This window comes from Leuresthes tenuis, unplaced genomic scaffold (assembly GCF_036924035.1).
Source record: "Leuresthes tenuis unplaced genomic scaffold, fLeuTen1.0.hap1 SCAF_14, whole genome shotgun sequence".
Taxonomy (NCBI): domain Eukaryota; kingdom Metazoa; phylum Chordata; class Actinopteri; order Atheriniformes; family Atherinopsidae; genus Leuresthes; species Leuresthes tenuis.
In genome coordinates this window covers 17,746,699-17,763,606 of record NW_027325368.1, presented here as the reverse complement: position 1 = coordinate 17,763,606, position 16,908 = coordinate 17,746,699, and the positions used below count along the sequence as shown (strand labels likewise).

Genomic DNA, 16,908 nt, shown 5'->3' with positions numbered 1-16,908 from the left:
GGGGGTTTCTGGATTTTTTCTGGGGCTAAGCTTGAGGTCAATGTCATGTTGTTGTCATTTTCTTTCTGTGTTCCATCAAATCAGAACATGTCTCTCATGGTCTGAGAGTCAATCAGAAGCCTTTCGGAAAACTACCTGTGAGCTGTCATGTGCCTTTTTGTGAGGAATAGCTTCAGTCTGAGCACTCGATCATAAAGGTGTTATTGGCAGAGATGGTTCTCTCTCTCTCTCTCTCTCTCTCTCTCTCTCTCTCTCTCTCTCAGGTTCTCCCATCTCTATTAATAGCGACCATTCACAAGTTGGTTACCTATCAGACCAAGTCTCTTTGTACCCGATCACCCAGTTTGCTGGGCAGCCAGATTTAGGAAATCTGTCTGTGGTTCCCAACATCTTTGATTCAGCTTGATCTGTGCCCTGACCATAATCCTGTCTCAAGAGTGTGAGAAGAATTCTCCCAACCTCATTATTTAGTTTTTGCCCCATATTTATGGTCAGCTGGACTGTGTCACTGTCAGTACATCGGTGACACTTACTGTAAATCTGATTAAATCAGTTGGGCACAGGTGGATTCCAGTCTAGCTAGAGAAGCATCTCAACATGTGCTGATAGAATTACAATGCACAAGAGCATCGATAAGCGTCATTGCAAAGGGTTTTAATACTTATGTAAATAGAACTGTTCTGCCTTTTAATTTGAATGAATAACCAAAACACTCCAATGACATGTTTTCGATTAGTCTTCGTGCAGTATTGTTGTGCATGGTGAGGAAGTAACATTTACATGAACTCCCTCATATCACTTTCACACTTAAATGTAGTACCATCACATATAAATATTTAAGTCCAAGTGCGCTGTGTTCAATCTCATTAAAAAAAGACACTGCAGGCTTCAGGTGAGAAATTAGAAATATTAGCATATTTATTACAGCAACATGAAAGACATTAGAATGCCTACACCCTTTACAACAAGCAACGCAGAGGAAAGTGGCATGGGAACAAATAAGCATTGTACGGTGGCCAAAGAAAGAGAGAAAGAGAAGGAGGACAAAGATAGAGTGAGCTGAAAGCCTCAAGAGAATCTCATAAGCATTTACAGTACAAACCTGCAGAATGTCGACAAACACTGCGTTTGAGATCAAGTGAACCAGCCCACATAGCTGACCTTGGCATGGTGAGAAGTGACAGAAATGTGGGTTTAAAAAGATGGAACAAGAAATGGGGGCATGACATAACTTTCTAATGAGGGAGCATTGAACATTGTAAAAAAAAAATTAAAAAAATTGTCAAAATGACCTTTTTTTCTGGCAGCTGGTAATTATGCAACCAAAAGTATCAAATTCTCAACCAATCACATCTGTATTATGCAATTACACACCAGCAGCAGTCATTTTCCCTATCAACTTTATCATGCCATCAGCTTTAAGATTTATGATTTTTTTTTTCTAGATCAAACTGGCTTCCATCTGCTTAAAGGAATCAAAGTGGTGATGTTGTGGAGAGCTTCTGAGATGTTGCAAAACCAGGGTGTTGAAGTGAGATCAACATAAAAACATAGATAAATACTACCTGTACTGTATATACATTTCACTCTTAATATCTCCTCTTTATGACAACAGAAAATAACAATAGCTCAGTAAATAAGGCATCTAAAAGGCTAGCGGTTAAAGGTACTCCGCTAGCGTGAAATCATAGAGTTAGCAAGAGTAGAATGAACATTTTCAGACTTTCCCAGTCTGTGTTTTTGTTCTTTTATTTGTGGTTTATTAGGTTATATACTGGTGAAAGATGTTTGGCGAAGAGAATTAATCTTTAGATGGTGTAACTCTATGTTTTTTGTGGTGAAACATTTCCAAACCAATCTTTCACTACCTGTAAAACAATAGGGCAGAACATGTGCAAAAAGCCTTGTTGTGGTTGAAATGTTCCCTCTGCTGCCATTCATTGTTCTGCTACAACAGATTCATAGTGACAGGCAAACTGTTACTCCATCCATTTTCTATACCTGCTTAATCCAACTGTAGGGTCACGGGGGGGGGGGGGGGGGGGGGGGGGGGGCTGGAGCCTATCCCAGCCGTCATTGGGCGAGAGGCAGGGTACACCCTGGACAGATCACCGGTCCACAAACTGTTACTATGCCTTTCAAGATATCCATTTTTGCATGGCACATGCAGTTGACTCTAGCACTGGTGGCAGATTTACATTAAGATTAGTACTTTCTAAGTTGTGATTTCTTCATTTCAGATGGACAGAGTTCAGCCTCTCAATTTACATTGGCAAAATGCAGCAAAAATTGCAACTAAGATGAACACATTTGATCATTTCTATGTAAATAATTGAGCTATTGTTACCTCAAAATGAAGTGTTCTGGCTTACTTTTAATGTATATTCAATTTTGACCTGTTTTACTACAAAAAAATTTGTATCTGAAAATGGGACAGAGCTGCTAATGTTACCAAACTCTCAAGCCCTTTTCATGCATTGTTTGCTTCCCTTTGGTAATTCACACATGCCAAACAGAGGTGATTCAGCACTACATCGGTGTGTGCTTACACACAGCAAGCAGGCGTTGTGGAATCAGTTGAGTTACTAAAACATTATTAAATAAATCAGCATGTTGCTTTACATCTTAAACCTAAATTCTCTTAGTCCATGCACACCTTTTTTCTGCATGTGTTTGAAATAGAAAGCTGCTGTGCCTACATACCGAGGTGATGGAAATTTGATCCGAGGATTTCCCTTATTTTACCCTTTTCTGAACAGGCATTTTTATAAGGTGTGTAGTATGCAGAAATACTGTTAAAAAGTTCAAGGGATTGCTGTTTAGGGTGGATATGCAAATAAAGCAAGTGTGTCAATAAGCAAAGTCCATTCTACTCATTCTAACGCTATCATAGAAACTGCAGTCACTGTTACCTGTCTATCAAAGCCACAGCTTTGCGCCATGCTACATTCCTTCGTTCAGTCCAATGAATCGTCTCCACTCACTTTTGTCCTGTATGACCAAGCCCTGAACAAGAACATCAGAAATCTCTTTTTCACAATAGAAGTACATCATAGTCATTGTCATTATTATCATTACAAACATTCTAGCATTGGAAATCAACACTGTACATATTTTACACTATGATACAATCATACATACTGTATTGTTATGCCACTGTTGGTCCTATAGATTACCACATGTACTAAAACTGGGTTTTGGAATACACTCAAAGCCGGTTCAGTGCCACAAATACAGTGTACACAAATAGGGTCCCTTCACATCTAACCATGTAATTAATGTGGTAAGCAACAGTTTCCCTCTGATAAGAAAAAAACGACGAACAAATGAATTTGCTTCTTGCTGTAAACATTGTTGAAAAAATGTATGTACGGTCGGCATGACTGATTACCAGAATGTGAGACCGAACTCGACACAAATTCTCTTTTTTTTTCATTTCTTTTTTTGCTCAATTTACCCTCTTGTGGTGTCACATCTGAAAATCATCACAGCAAATATTTAACCTTTTTAAAAAAGTGTCCAGTCCAATCTTCCTGTTCATCGAGCAGACCACTTGGAAAACACAAAATGCTAATAATTATGGACTGGCCTTGTGTCATCATCCAGCCAGGGGACATGATGAAAGGGAGGCACACAATTATAATGGTGGTATGTTACCTGGATGGACACCAACTTTACTCTACATGGCACAATTCTGGAAAAACAAGCTATATATTCTCAACAGTGTCACATTTATCATGACTTTTGCATCGCCTTCCCTCGACACAAACACGTTAACTCTCTTGCCACACCTGAAACATGGGAAGGCTAAATTTGAGCTGAGACATTCCTGACAGCATCATACTCTAAAACGTGAAGCAAGCCACGTTGTTTGGAAAAGACAGCGGAAGAGTAGCACTTTCTCTGTTTCTGTCGTATCTTTGCAATCAGTTACATTGTAAGTGCAAGCAGACGAGCTGACATACACTGAGTCAAGTTGCAATGGAAGTTTGTCTGAGAGCAGTCTCTAAGGAAGCCCTTGTCTTTGCCAAATATACTAAACAAATCATACTTCCATCCTACACAAGATAGCAAAATCTACATTTGCCTCTCTGTCTCTACAGGTCCAGTTTTTCTTCCCCACACATTCATTTCATTCAAAACCTCTGCTCATTCATTGGCTTTCTGTAGGCAGACAACAATGAAATAGACAGCAATAAAAGAGGCCATACATATACAGGGTAATAATTCCTGTCTCGGTTGAGCAATATAATCCTCCACCAATACAAACGTTAGGTCCATCTCTACGGTTTTCGGACACGTTGCCCATATAAACACATATCTACACATGTACACATCTTTTGACCCTTTTTAAACGCTTCATTGTGAAAACTCAAAACAAACAAAATGACAGTAAAAACCAACTGTACAACTCACAGACAGTGATGATCATTATATTCTTTTTTTTTTTTTGTCATTTATCATGTTAAAAGACTTTTTTTTCTGATTTTTGTTACGCTGATATGATGTGAGATGATCTGGGAGCTCTAGGTGTGATCTCGTTGTTGGAAACGTGTCTCTCTGTTGCTCCATTGTGGTGATTGTGTTGCTGGGACTCTGAGTGCCAGAAGTGCCCATCGGGTATGGGAAGTATGGGAAGGTGATGGAGTCAAGCATCCATGTTGTCTCCATCTCAGTGTGTCTCAACATCAATGGAGCCCCAAGCATCAAGTATCCATTGTAACTCCTTTTCAGTGGGGAAACTCTTCACAGGAGCATCCAGTTTGATTCTCTCTGTCTCACTGACTGTTTATGTGGAGACTGTTATACTTGGACGTGTGTCCCTTGGGTTTGCAGGCTCTGCACACTGGACAAAATCTTCTTCTGGTGGCCAGCTAGAGTCACTCCCATCTTAAACAATTCACTAGATGGAAAACAGAAAAAACAAAGCAAGCAAAAATGTTATTTTTTGTATTTAAAAAAAATAAAATACAGTTGCACTATATACTTAAAATGCAGCAGCTGCAGACGATTCACGTCCAAGACACTTGAGTAAATCCCCATCTTTTAATTTCAAATGACAGTGAAGTGGAATGTAATAAGTCTCTTAGTGACAGTCTTGACCTTTAGAGTATTTCATTTAAGAGGGATGGGACGCCACGCATCCCTACCTGACACTGATGTAGAGGATCGAGTCCAAGCTGACATATCCAGCACTGGAAAAGCTCTCCTTGTACTGGCCCATCTTGATGGCCTCCAACCAATCATCCACTGTGCTCACACTGAACTCTGGCGTGGACGGGTCCTCCCTGCTGGAATGTAAAACACACTGACAACTCAGTGGATTTCTTGCTTGTTGTTTGGTTAAACAGCTATTTCTTTCTGGTGCTGAGGTCAAGTAATTGTCCGTGGAACAGATTATAAAACTGAAGCCTATTCCACGATCTCTGTGGATCTGCATTTGAACAGAATCCTTTAGGTACACCATGAAGTCTCAAATCCACCTTGAGAAGAAAACATGAGCTTTAAAGTTCCAACCTGGCCATTAGTGACAATTACAATTCGTTGTTCATCATCTATGCAAGTAATTTTACTTGAAGAACCTTTTGACGTGTGTGCTTGTATAATTTTGGAAATGATTATAAATCACATTTGTGTTTATTAATCCGAATATTCAGACCAAGAAAACTCATTCAGGAACTTACACAGTGAACTGCATGCTTCCATTTGCTCTATACTGTACTCTTCAACATAAGACCTTTGTGTAAGAATCTTCTTTGTGGTCCCATACGATTCAGTAGGCGTACTAACTGGGGAATTCACTGTGGGATTTTTGAGCTTTGGCTGCTGTCATTTCAGTTGTGTTGGATTTTTTTTCTTTTTTTCTTATTTAGAGTGTCTCACTGTGAAAGCAACCCAAGCATTTGTATGCTGCTCTGATTCTGAGCCTCAACTAAGTGCCTGAGGTAGAAAATGTAAATGTAAAAATAATTATATTTTCTGGATGCATGCAATGCAACTGGGGATTCAGCAAATCTAAACTGGATGAGAGACTATGGCTATACCAGCCTATAATCCTGTATCCTTTCATTTTTTCTTCAGCAACTATTGATTTGTTTGGGAAGTATGAACATTTTTTTCCCACTTCAAATCTCAAAAGTAATAAAGTAGTGTATTGTAGGTATGCATTCGGTGCATGTACTGTCTTTAATGTTATCCAAACATCTGCAGACTACATCAGTAAAATCTACTGTTTTAATTCATTTATTTCTGCCACTCACCATTCTGAGCTGTTGGCCAGCTCTCTGAGACTGGCTGGAGTTCTGATGAGCTTGTCCAGGATTGTTACAATCTGTCCGAACTTTGGCCTGTCACTGCGCCCCTTCTCCCAGCAATCCAACATGAGCTGGTGCAACACGACAGGACAATCCATGGGAGCAGGAAGACGGTAACCCTCATCTATTGCTTTGATCACCTGCACAAGGAGAGAAATTAAGATACAGACATCTGTGAGCAATCTAGTTAGCAAATTTGTTTTATTGTTAAGACCTGTGGAGAAGGATGACATGAAAAATACATCTATCATCAAATAGCATAGATCGTGGAGAATAACACTGCAACTGAGACGTGATGTTTGTGTTTGTAACTCACATCCTGGTTGGACATTTCCCAGTAGGGTCTCTCTCCATAAGAAATTACTTCCCACATGACAATGCCATAACTCCACACATCACTGGCTGAGGTGAACTTCCTGTAGGCTATGGCCTCTGGAGCTGTCCATCTGATGGGGATCTTCCCTCCCTGTGAATCATTAAGACAGCCCACATATTTACTCACATACTGAATGTGTCACTGTTTATAATAGTGTAAATACTGAAAGGGTCTTGCATTAGTTGGGCTGTGTATCTGCCTCAGTGCTGTGCTGATGTGGGAATACAAAGGGAAACTTTGTGCAGCATTGTCTTTAAGAACAGAGGTTATACACCAGTTAAACAAGGATGCACTTCTCTCACATAATGCTCATAATAAAGTTATGTTTGCTTCAGTGTACTTGCACCATATCTTTCTCCTGCCATCAGTTTTCTTTTTAATTCCCAAGCTGCCCCTGTCTTTGTTGCTGAAATACAGATCAAACAGAATTCCATATAGCCCACTGTATGTATAGACACAATAGGCAGTGAGACACCCCCGCCTTTCTCCTTCACTCTAACACGCTCAGACTTCGCACCTCTATCGGCTCAGTTCAGCTTTTTAAAATGCGGCAGCTGCCTCTGCACCACCTAGCATTCCCCATCTCTACTTGGTGAAAGTCAAATAAAAGGCAAAGCTGCCAAGTCGCTCGGCACTGTACTTTTGTTTCCACCACCCCATGTCCACCCCTACCCCAACCTCTTTTTTCTCTTAACTGCTCTCATTGGATCTTTCTCCTTCTATCACTCATTTTTTCTCTGTTTCCTCCCAGGGTCCCAGTCTTCTCTCCGTGTCTTCCCCATCTCCGCCTCAGCCTCTGCTCCCCAACCCCCCCATCAGTGCCTGCAGCTCTCCATCTAGGTCTACTGACATCAGTGGGAGTTTGTGTGTGATTGCAATAGAGCAGTCAGCGGCGGATACACTCCTCCTAGGGCAATGCTAATGTCATATTAAGAAAAACATCCCCAACACTTCCTATGAATATGAATAATGCCATCTCCTTGTGGACATTTTAGATGAGTTACTCCACAGTGGTTTGACTTAGTGATGTTTGCGTTCCTTCAGTGTCCCTGAGCTCTGTGGGAGAATGTTGCTGTCACCAATGACAGATTTGACTGCATAAAAGTGATAAAGCTCAGAGGTATGTGTGTGAGCATTCATTTATATCAGTTAATAGAGCCTTTACTAAAAATTGTTTTTTAAAACTGACTTGTGTTGAAGCATTTAATTTGTTTAGTCGTCTTGAAACTTTCTTTTTTCTTTCAGTTTTTGTTTTTACAAGGTCAATCTTGACAGATTGTATTTAGGACTTCTGAAATTACTCAAAATGATAAGATATATTACATTTAGTTTTCAATCAGGGCATTGTTGCTGCTGACATTGAAGTTAGAGGGTGAATTAACCATTATTATTTGTGATGGTGGCAGATTGTAAGTTTGTCTTACCCTTGTAGTGTAGGCGGCCTCTGGGTCGTCCTCCAGAACTCGACTCAGGCCAAAGTCAGACACCTTACACACCAGGTTGCTGTTGACCAGGATGTTTCGAGCTGCCAGGTCTCTGTGGACGTAGCTCATGTCTGACAGGTACTTCATACCTGAAGCGATGCCACGCAGCATTCCGACCAGCTGGATCACTGTGAACTGGCCGTCGTGTTTCTGAAGTAACAGACAAAGATAATAACAGATAAATATGAACTCATACACAGAGCTAGTATTAATGCTGACATCAGGCTGCAGCGTGGTGGCTTGAGCCGAAATTGATGATTTAAACCCAGGATTCAAGCTGTAATGGCAGCAGTCCACATTTTTCAAGTGTCCCTGAGCAAGATTTCTGATCTCTTCTAGCTCCTGTTATCCCCACGCTTTGACCTCCCTCTGGAGAGCAAAAAGTAAAAGATGGATTTGTTCTTCCAGGGATCAATGGACTATCACAACCAAAAAAAAAGCATCCTACTTACAGGGGATTGAATCTGACAGGGCAGACAAAACTTTCCTCTTTAACACTGACCATGTGCCCACGCAGAGCTCTGTGGATTTCTGATTTGAGCCGTCTTTGGCAAAGAGTGTAGCCTGTTGATCGATGAGGGTCCAGCTCACCTTCCTCTGCCAATTATTTCTGCCCCGGGCCAATGGTCCCCGTTAAAGAGTCATTCATGTTATCAGTCATCCTTTCTCTCTTTTATATATTTTCTCCTTCCTCTGTCTCTTTGTACTCTCAATCCATCTCTGTCTCTCCTCAGTCTCTGTCTCGGGGAGAGAGAGAGAGAGAGAGAGAGAGAGAGAGAGAGAGAGAGAGAGCTCTGTAATACTATGGTTCAGGCCCCATCTATCTATCTTCATTCATCTTTCTGCATCTGTGCCCCCCCCCCTTTATCCTTTTTGTTTCTCTCTCCCTCGGCAGCTGTGGAGTAAGTTAATTAGCCAGTGGTTTTGTCAGATGCTGATTGATTGGACTGTCTAACAAACCTACATACTTCCTCTATCAATCTGCCCACCACATTGCATTGCCAGGAAAGAGAATGAAGAGTAGGCACGGCAGGGTAACAGGGAGGAGGGAAATGTAGGCCAGAGTGGTTAGATGAGAGAGGTGGAAAGTGATCATCCATGGCAAATTTTGGCATCTTACTTTCATTTTTTTCGGAAGCTAAAATAAATCAGAAAATGCACCTCAGGCAAAGATTAATGGTCATGACTAAAGAAATAAACTGTATGGATACCACAGACGAACTGTAGAAATTCTATAATTACACTGAGTCACAGTGGAAACTTTAAGGACCTTCACGACTAAACAGACTGTAATACAAAAACTCTGTTTTTATAAAATGTATTATTGTTATTATTAAAACATACATCCGTATGCGGCTTTGTGTGTGTGTGTGTGTTTCAGAATGCTATGCTTTAGCTGTTTTATATCTGTCACTTTATTCTGCTTCAGTGTGGCAGATTGGTTTGGTGTCTGTTGAGTAACGGACCCATAATCACAGCCTTTATGACTCTGGAGCAGAGCAGTGATCTTCCTGGCCGACAAATACCTCTGAATATGAATCAGGGGGATGTTGAACATGAGGCACACCAGGACTGCAACACGCTATTCATCTTGGGTATATGCAAAACCCGTTTCAAGGCTCCTCTGCTAAATCAATACTGCACCTACAGGCTTCACAGCTAAAGCATCTAATTTCACATTACACAAAGAACCATACCTTTGTGTTTTTAATTAACTCTGGAAACACTCCACACCACCTGTCAGTTTTGTTAAATGCATAGTTTTTTACTTTAATATGTCTGCAGGTTTGTGAGAGGACAGGAGGTAGGAGGAATAATTATTTAATCAGTTCATGTAATTAATTACCATAATCTAAATTGCTATTATTATGATGTATTAAGTGACTTGCTCTTCTCTGGTCATTATGTCAGTTCAGAAAAAAAGCAGCACCTTAAGTTACTTCCCTGGTAAGGAGTTCAGCATTTAGCTCCAAGTAACATTTTCAAATACTTGACAAGTATATTAAATGTTCTGAGCTGTGGCAGACAAAGCAGATACATTTTGGAAACTTTATTTTGGTGCACATTTGTCAGCATTCTGTCAGCATGCTGCAGTGTCCAGTGAAATGGATGCCGAGCGCAATTCATACTCTTATAAAGAATCATGCCTGTTTTAATTTGTCACCTGACGACCCAAGAATCCCAGCCATCCAGCCATCCAGCATCCCTAACACAAAGACATGTCACTATATTCTCTGAATCTTATGCCGATATTATGTACTGTAGATGATGGAATGTTACAAATCTTCATCATTTTGAGTTTTTTTTTTGCAGATTAATGGATCTCTGCCTATCTTTACTTATGAGAGACTCTGTCTCTCTGAAATGCTCTTTTCTGTTGCAGAACTGTTGTTCCCATCCAACTTTTTAGAGACATGACGTTGCCATCGAATTTAAGATGCACTAACTTTTATACAGTCCCCTTTTTAAAAAAACTTTGCTTGACAAATAATGGGCCATCAAGTGGGTTTGAGATACTGACCATGACAAATTCAGACTCTTTACAGATGGGACACCATTTTATATGTAGCCTCTGTAAAGCCTTGGATGGCACTGGCCTTCAATTAAATGAGAATGATGTGCTGTTTCCCGCTAAGCCCCAGCTCACCTTGAGGAAAGTGTCCAGAGATCCGTTTTCCATGAACTCTGTTATGATCATCACTGGCTTACCTACAGAGGGATGACATAAGGCAACAGTTAGAAGGGCAGAGTTACAAGGAAGAAATACACAAACCATAAAGAGATGAGGACGGAGAAGAATCAAAGTCCGCAGCTGTGACCAGCCGTTCCTTCTGTCTCCCTGCCTCTCGAGGGGATAACTTGGCATGTCGTCATCAGTCACACTGACAGCTTCTAATCAGCCCTCTCCATAAACGCCATGAGATAATTAGAATAGACCAATCCACCAGAATATGTGTGTGTGTGTGTAAGTGGGCCTCCTGAGATCTCATGAATACTAATAAGCCTCAAGGGAAGGGGGTTGTGGTTGGATCACTGTGCACCTGCACCTGGATGAGTTTGTGTTTGTATGCAGGGGTGTGTGATGAAGGGGAGGTTGACTGACAGGCCCCACGCTCTATGATCCCCTGCATGGCATCTGGTGGGGCTTACAAATGATTAACAAAGTACCTGCAATCACATATACACACATGTGCATGCGTGTATGTGCGCACACACAGACATTCACACACACCAAAAACTGCAGTTGTCCCTGTTTTACAGGCCTTTCCCTTGGTAACACCCCCCTGCAGTCAAGCTTTGCCAATCACAAACAAACATGCAAAGTGCAGCCACAAATGATGGTGGGTGTGCGCACGGCTTGTAAACACACAGACTATGTCAGCCGTGATGAATAGTTCACATTTCCCAAATCAGACCTCAGTGATGCTCGGAGAAAGACCTCAGGGAGAGATAAAAGACGCAACAGAGTGAGGTAGAAACAAGAGAGGCGTAGAGCTTTTGTACAATATGAAATGAGATGAGATTTATTTTTCGAACAAATAATCCCAAATACACTAAATCGAAACTTTCTTTGGTGAAACTGGTCAAATGTCTCTTTTTTTCTTTCTTTCTGACTTTCTTTTGAGATCCAATATTTCAAAAAGGACAAATATAAAAGAAATTAGAAGCTCATCAATGAGTATTGTGATAAATGTTATGAAGCTGGATGAGAGAAGATAAGAAATGGAGGGCATGTGGGAGGAAAAAGAAGCGGCTATGACAGATCAGGAGGAAAGGAAATTTAAGGAGACAAGGAGTAGAAAGGAGAGAAGACAGAGAAGGGGTTGGATTGGAGGGAGGAGGGGGGTCAAAAGCATGTCATGGAAAGTCAGGAACAACACCACAGAGGCCTACGGTAAGATTGTAGGTAAAGACAGCAATACATCACCTTAAATGAATTCACTATCTCACTGCAGCAAACACACCCACACTCACACACAAACGGAGCCGCCCGGTCTCTGGTGGTGGTGTCCTTTTTGACAGTAACATTAGTCTCAGGGATAAAAGTGAAAGAGAATTGAATTTTCTTCTGCTGGGGGTGAGGACTGCTGGTCACATTTATCTCCACACGGGGCCTGTGTTGTGTGTGCTGTATCTGTGTGTGTGTGTGAGGGTGTGTGTGTGTGTGCGTGTGTGTGTGTGTGTGCGGGAGAGGGCTGGTCTCAGGCCATGGCGAGTGGGGATGGTTGGCACAATGATGACTACTTGATTGAAGCTCAGATCAGCGGTGGAGAACATTGATGTGCTGTGTATGCAAATTAACCCTGAATGAAAGGAGGTCTGAGTCAGGTTTTTGTTTATCTGAGCAGATTTGTATCAGTGTCTGTGAGCTTTTATGTTTAGCTGTGTTTCTGATTAAAGGCCTTTAAATGTGAATACATGTGTTATTCTCTGACAGGCTTTCTATCAGAGTATACAGCCATGAAATGGAAAAGAGCCACAAAAAACTACCCTGAAAACTACTTATGTGTTTGAGCATGCATTTATAAATGTGTGACTCTAGGTGTGTGTGTGTGTGTGTGTGTATGAGCATCATGCATGTTGCCTGTAAAAGAGAATTTTGCCTCCAGGTTCATGGTGTTGGATGTGGTGAGGAGAGAAATACAATGAAACCCATCCATTATGTTATCTCAATTTAGAGGACCATGTGAGCTGGACATGTAGTCACACATACACGCTGTTATCCTTAGCTATTATCTGGCATGCAGAATTATCCCTTCAATTCTAAAAGACAACAAAAGTTACTGATAAAAGCGACCACACACACTACGCATGCCGTACATTAGCTCATTTTATCTTGCTTTTTGTCTGGTGCCAGCACAAATTCACCCACACAGACACACTCAAGATACAATGAACCCCTTTCACTTCAAGCAACTTCATCACATGCCCTTCACACTCCAAGCACACAAATGCTGACAGGACGGCACTTCTACAGCATGTCACAGAGTTCCTCTCCTCCAAACATTCAGGAGCGCTCTTCAGTTTTCTCCTGAAGGCACATAATTAACTAATCACATCCACATTCATTTGAATTTGTTGCCTTTCATCCGCTTCAGAAATAACGCAACCGTTTGCTGCGCTAGAACCACATCCCTGTGTGTGTGTGTGTGTGTGTGTGTGTGCAGATGGGGCTTGGATGTTGTGGAGAGTGTTATGGAATGGATCAGAAATTAGCTTGCGCTTTTTTGCAGCACTTAAGAGAGGGGTGACTGTCTTATTTTCCCCAGGATAAAACTAAGATAATTTAGGCATTGTGTGTGTGTGTGAATGTGTGAACTGCTGTGTGTATGAATGTGATAGAGACCACGGACTGCACATAGGCTGGTTTTGAGTGAGTTGGTGTGAGTGTAAACGAAAGTGATAGACTCTGTATACATGTGGACAATCAAATTATGAGTAGCTATCTGTGTGTGTGCCAGTGGGCCACATTACCGCTTTATTGAATGAGGCGGCCCAAGGTACAAACGAGAAAATGAAATAACTGCCGTATTGATTAATGTTAAGGGTCTGAACTAAATGATACAAAGCTTTTAACAGAGGACAGATCTCTGTTCTGGGAAGGGCCATGTGAGGTTGTATGAGTGCGGAGAAACAGACAGACAGAAACTCAATAACCTTATCTTCTCTCCTCTCTTCACCTCTCCTCCTCCCTCTTTGCTCTATCATCTTCTTTCATTTCCTCACATTTGTCTATTTGCCATCTCTCCTCCTGTCCATCCGCCCCTCTTTCTGCACCACCCTCATTTATTCTCCAGCCCAGTCTTCTCTCGATTCCTCGCTCTTGTATCCGATCTCATCCATCCATGCCCCTTTCTTCCCTACATCCCACACCCGTTGTCACCTTTTCCCCATCGTGTCTCCTTTCCTCTCCATTTGTCTGTGCAGTCCAACCTTCATGTCTGCTAGTGTATTAAAAACATGAATACTTTCAAACACGCTGACAAAAAATATTGAAATGCTTATTGTCTGCCGCACAAAGACACACATTTAAAACTAATCACTAGTTTCTTCAAACAGAGGAAGGGTGACAAATGTCGCCTTCCTGGTGTCAATAGTACCTTTGTAGAGAAGCCCTGTAATGTGTGTGTGTGTGTGTGTGTGTGTGTGTGCATGTGTGTGTGTGTGTGAGAGTGTCAATGTGTGCGTGTCAGATGGGATGGAGTTCTGTAATTGAGGATTTTCCAAATGAGCCGATTGTTGCAGTGATTGTAAAACACATAAAGGACGATGGATAAAATGAGGGACTGGGGAGATAAAAGGAAGATAAGGAGATGGAGGGGGGCAGGGAGGAGGGGGTGGGGGCAGATTGCTGCACTTTTCTGATGTGTAAAAAGGCAGATAAAGAAAGGAAATCTATTTTTTCCGCGTTTTCTGCATGTGGCGCTCTAATTAGCATGACAATGGCAACAATCAGGTGACAGACAGCAGAGTAGGTTATTAGAGTGGCACATGGCAGCGGCTGAAAGCTTATGAGGTTTTAAACAGAAAACACCCACCCACAATGGCAGACACGCACACACACACACACACACGCCCACACACACACACAGGAAAATGAATAAAACTAGGAAATGCAGACAGTGTAGACATGCATTCATGCATAAAAACCCAATACAAATACAACAGCGAAGAATTTCTAATGTCACCAACCCCATCAAAACAACAAGTTCCAAAATCTGTGAAAACACTATAACAACTTGATAGACTATCATAATTAAGTTATTCTTACATTTGATAGCACTTTTGTTATCATGACAGTCTTCTTTGTAATTCTAAAGCAGCATTTATCGCCAAAAACAGTCTATTGCACCTCTTTAAGATCACAAAAAATGGACATGTTTTTGACTGAATGTAAAGCATTGAAGTGAAATAACAGCTGTCATTTGTAGGTCTCAAATGCATACTATGGCTGAAGGCATATCAATGTGGAAAAGAGTGTACAAAAGAGTGTGTAACTGTGCCATTTCCCACCCCTTTACCTCCATAAGAATACTTTATTGCTTGTTATAGGAAACACTTCAGAATGCTCCAATGTGGAAATGCTCATATTATATTTCCCTGAGGACGCTGTCATGGGTAATATTTAATGGTACAAACAAACGGTCTATTTGGTCATCTCGATTGGACGTCTCATTGGAGCACACATACAGTTAGTATTACTCTAATAACATAACTGCCTAATCTAAATGAGTGCATTATAAAATTTAACACGAAATTAGGCTGCAGTTATTGTGATAGTTCACCATTCAGTAAGCTTTTTTCATTCTTCTTTCAGAGTTAATTTATGTTTCACTTTCATTCGTTTTATTCAAACTAAACTAATCAACAAATCGTCTTCGGATTTAACTTTGTTAACATGAGAATTAAACACCAAAAATGAGGACCTCACCAATGGCTTTGATAAAAGTTTGATCAGCATTGTTTGCTCTTTATTTCACTGAGCAGATATTCAGGGGGATCATTTGTAATAAAAAGGATCAGTATTTGGAATTTTGTTGCAGCACATTCATGAACATTTATTGTAGCATCTCACAGCAACGTCATGCCACTATCTAACGAACAGATTTCACAGTAGCATCAGTCTTCCCATACAACTCCTGGCAAAAAGGTGCCAACTGGTATTTCTTTTTTTCCTCTCTAACTGTTCTTTATAAATTGTTGCCTTCTCTTTACAGTCCTATAATATCGTCACAGCTGCTACTTTTACCGTACACTACCACAGCTACTTTAACTTCTGCTGACGCTGCTCCTACTTCTACAGCACTCCCGGTCCTACTTGAACAGATATGACTACAGATCTGTGTCTCCTTCTACTTACACCTACACAAACCAATCCAGCACACCTGAGTCCAGAGCAATCAGGGTCAGCCTGTCTGATTAGACTGAGGGCGGTGTGAAGGGACCAGCTGGTGCCAGAGAAAAAGGCCTGAAGGAATTATTGACCCATCTCAACTCTCACCCCCTTGCTCGCACAAACACACCCCGAGCTGTGACCTGTGAAATTACTGCTCCGCTACTGAGATTTGTTTCTTTGGGGCTCTATCAGTTCCTCAATGTGCCGTGAAGACAGGTGGGAGGGAAGACACAAAGAATCGCATTTAGACACAGACAGACACTCATTACATACTCGAAAATAAAAAATAGGGTCATAAATATAATCATTACATTCAAAGAACAGAACAGAGTTAAGACAGCTTTATTATACTTAAATAGATTGCTTGGTTATTTAGCTTTTTCTGCTGTCCCAATTGCACAGCGACAAAATTTCAAGTGTTTGATGGTAATTATTGAAGTTATTGTGGCATTTAAAAACAGAATTACTGAAAAGGAAGCGACATAATTACATGTCTACACGTTGCACGTCTATCTCATATCTTAGAGAAAAAAAAAAGACGAAACAATAGGGAAGAAGTGAATAAGAAATGCAGTGGAGTGTCATTCGTAATGTGCACATCGCAGAATATTCATGAGGATAAAAACACATCAAATTAATGTAATGAATTATTGATATTCACCATAGACACATCTGCATATGCATTTGCCTTTTTGTTGTCGGCCTGGGTGCCACAGAGCACTGCTGTGTGATGGACCGAAAATCTGAGTGTGTGAGAGGGGGAGTATGATGGGAGCAAGAACAAGAGGTTTATTTGTCTGCCTGCGTGTTTAAAATTCAGTTTTTTTGTACTGCCTC

At 41.0% G+C, this 16,908-nt stretch overlaps 1 protein-coding gene across 1 annotated transcript in view; it reads right to left on the bottom strand.

The window, feature by feature from the left end:
* Positions 1 to 893: 893 nt before the first annotated feature.
* Positions 894 to 16,908, bottom strand: part of epha4b (eph receptor A4b) — an 80,787-nt gene continuing 64,772 nt past the window's right edge. The window contains exons 14-19 of the mRNA XM_072363519.1: positions 10,822 to 10,883; positions 8,115 to 8,324; positions 6,631 to 6,780; positions 6,261 to 6,454; positions 5,151 to 5,291; positions 894 to 4,903 (exon numbers count right to left, since the gene is read on the bottom strand). Of these exons, the coding sequence (XP_072219620.1) occupies positions 4,804 to 4,903; positions 5,151 to 5,291; positions 6,261 to 6,454; positions 6,631 to 6,780; positions 8,115 to 8,324; positions 10,822 to 10,883 (857 nt within the window). The 3' untranslated portion in view covers positions 894 to 4,803. The remainder of the gene's footprint in view (positions 4,904 to 5,150; positions 5,292 to 6,260; positions 6,455 to 6,630; positions 6,781 to 8,114; positions 8,325 to 10,821; positions 10,884 to 16,908) is intronic.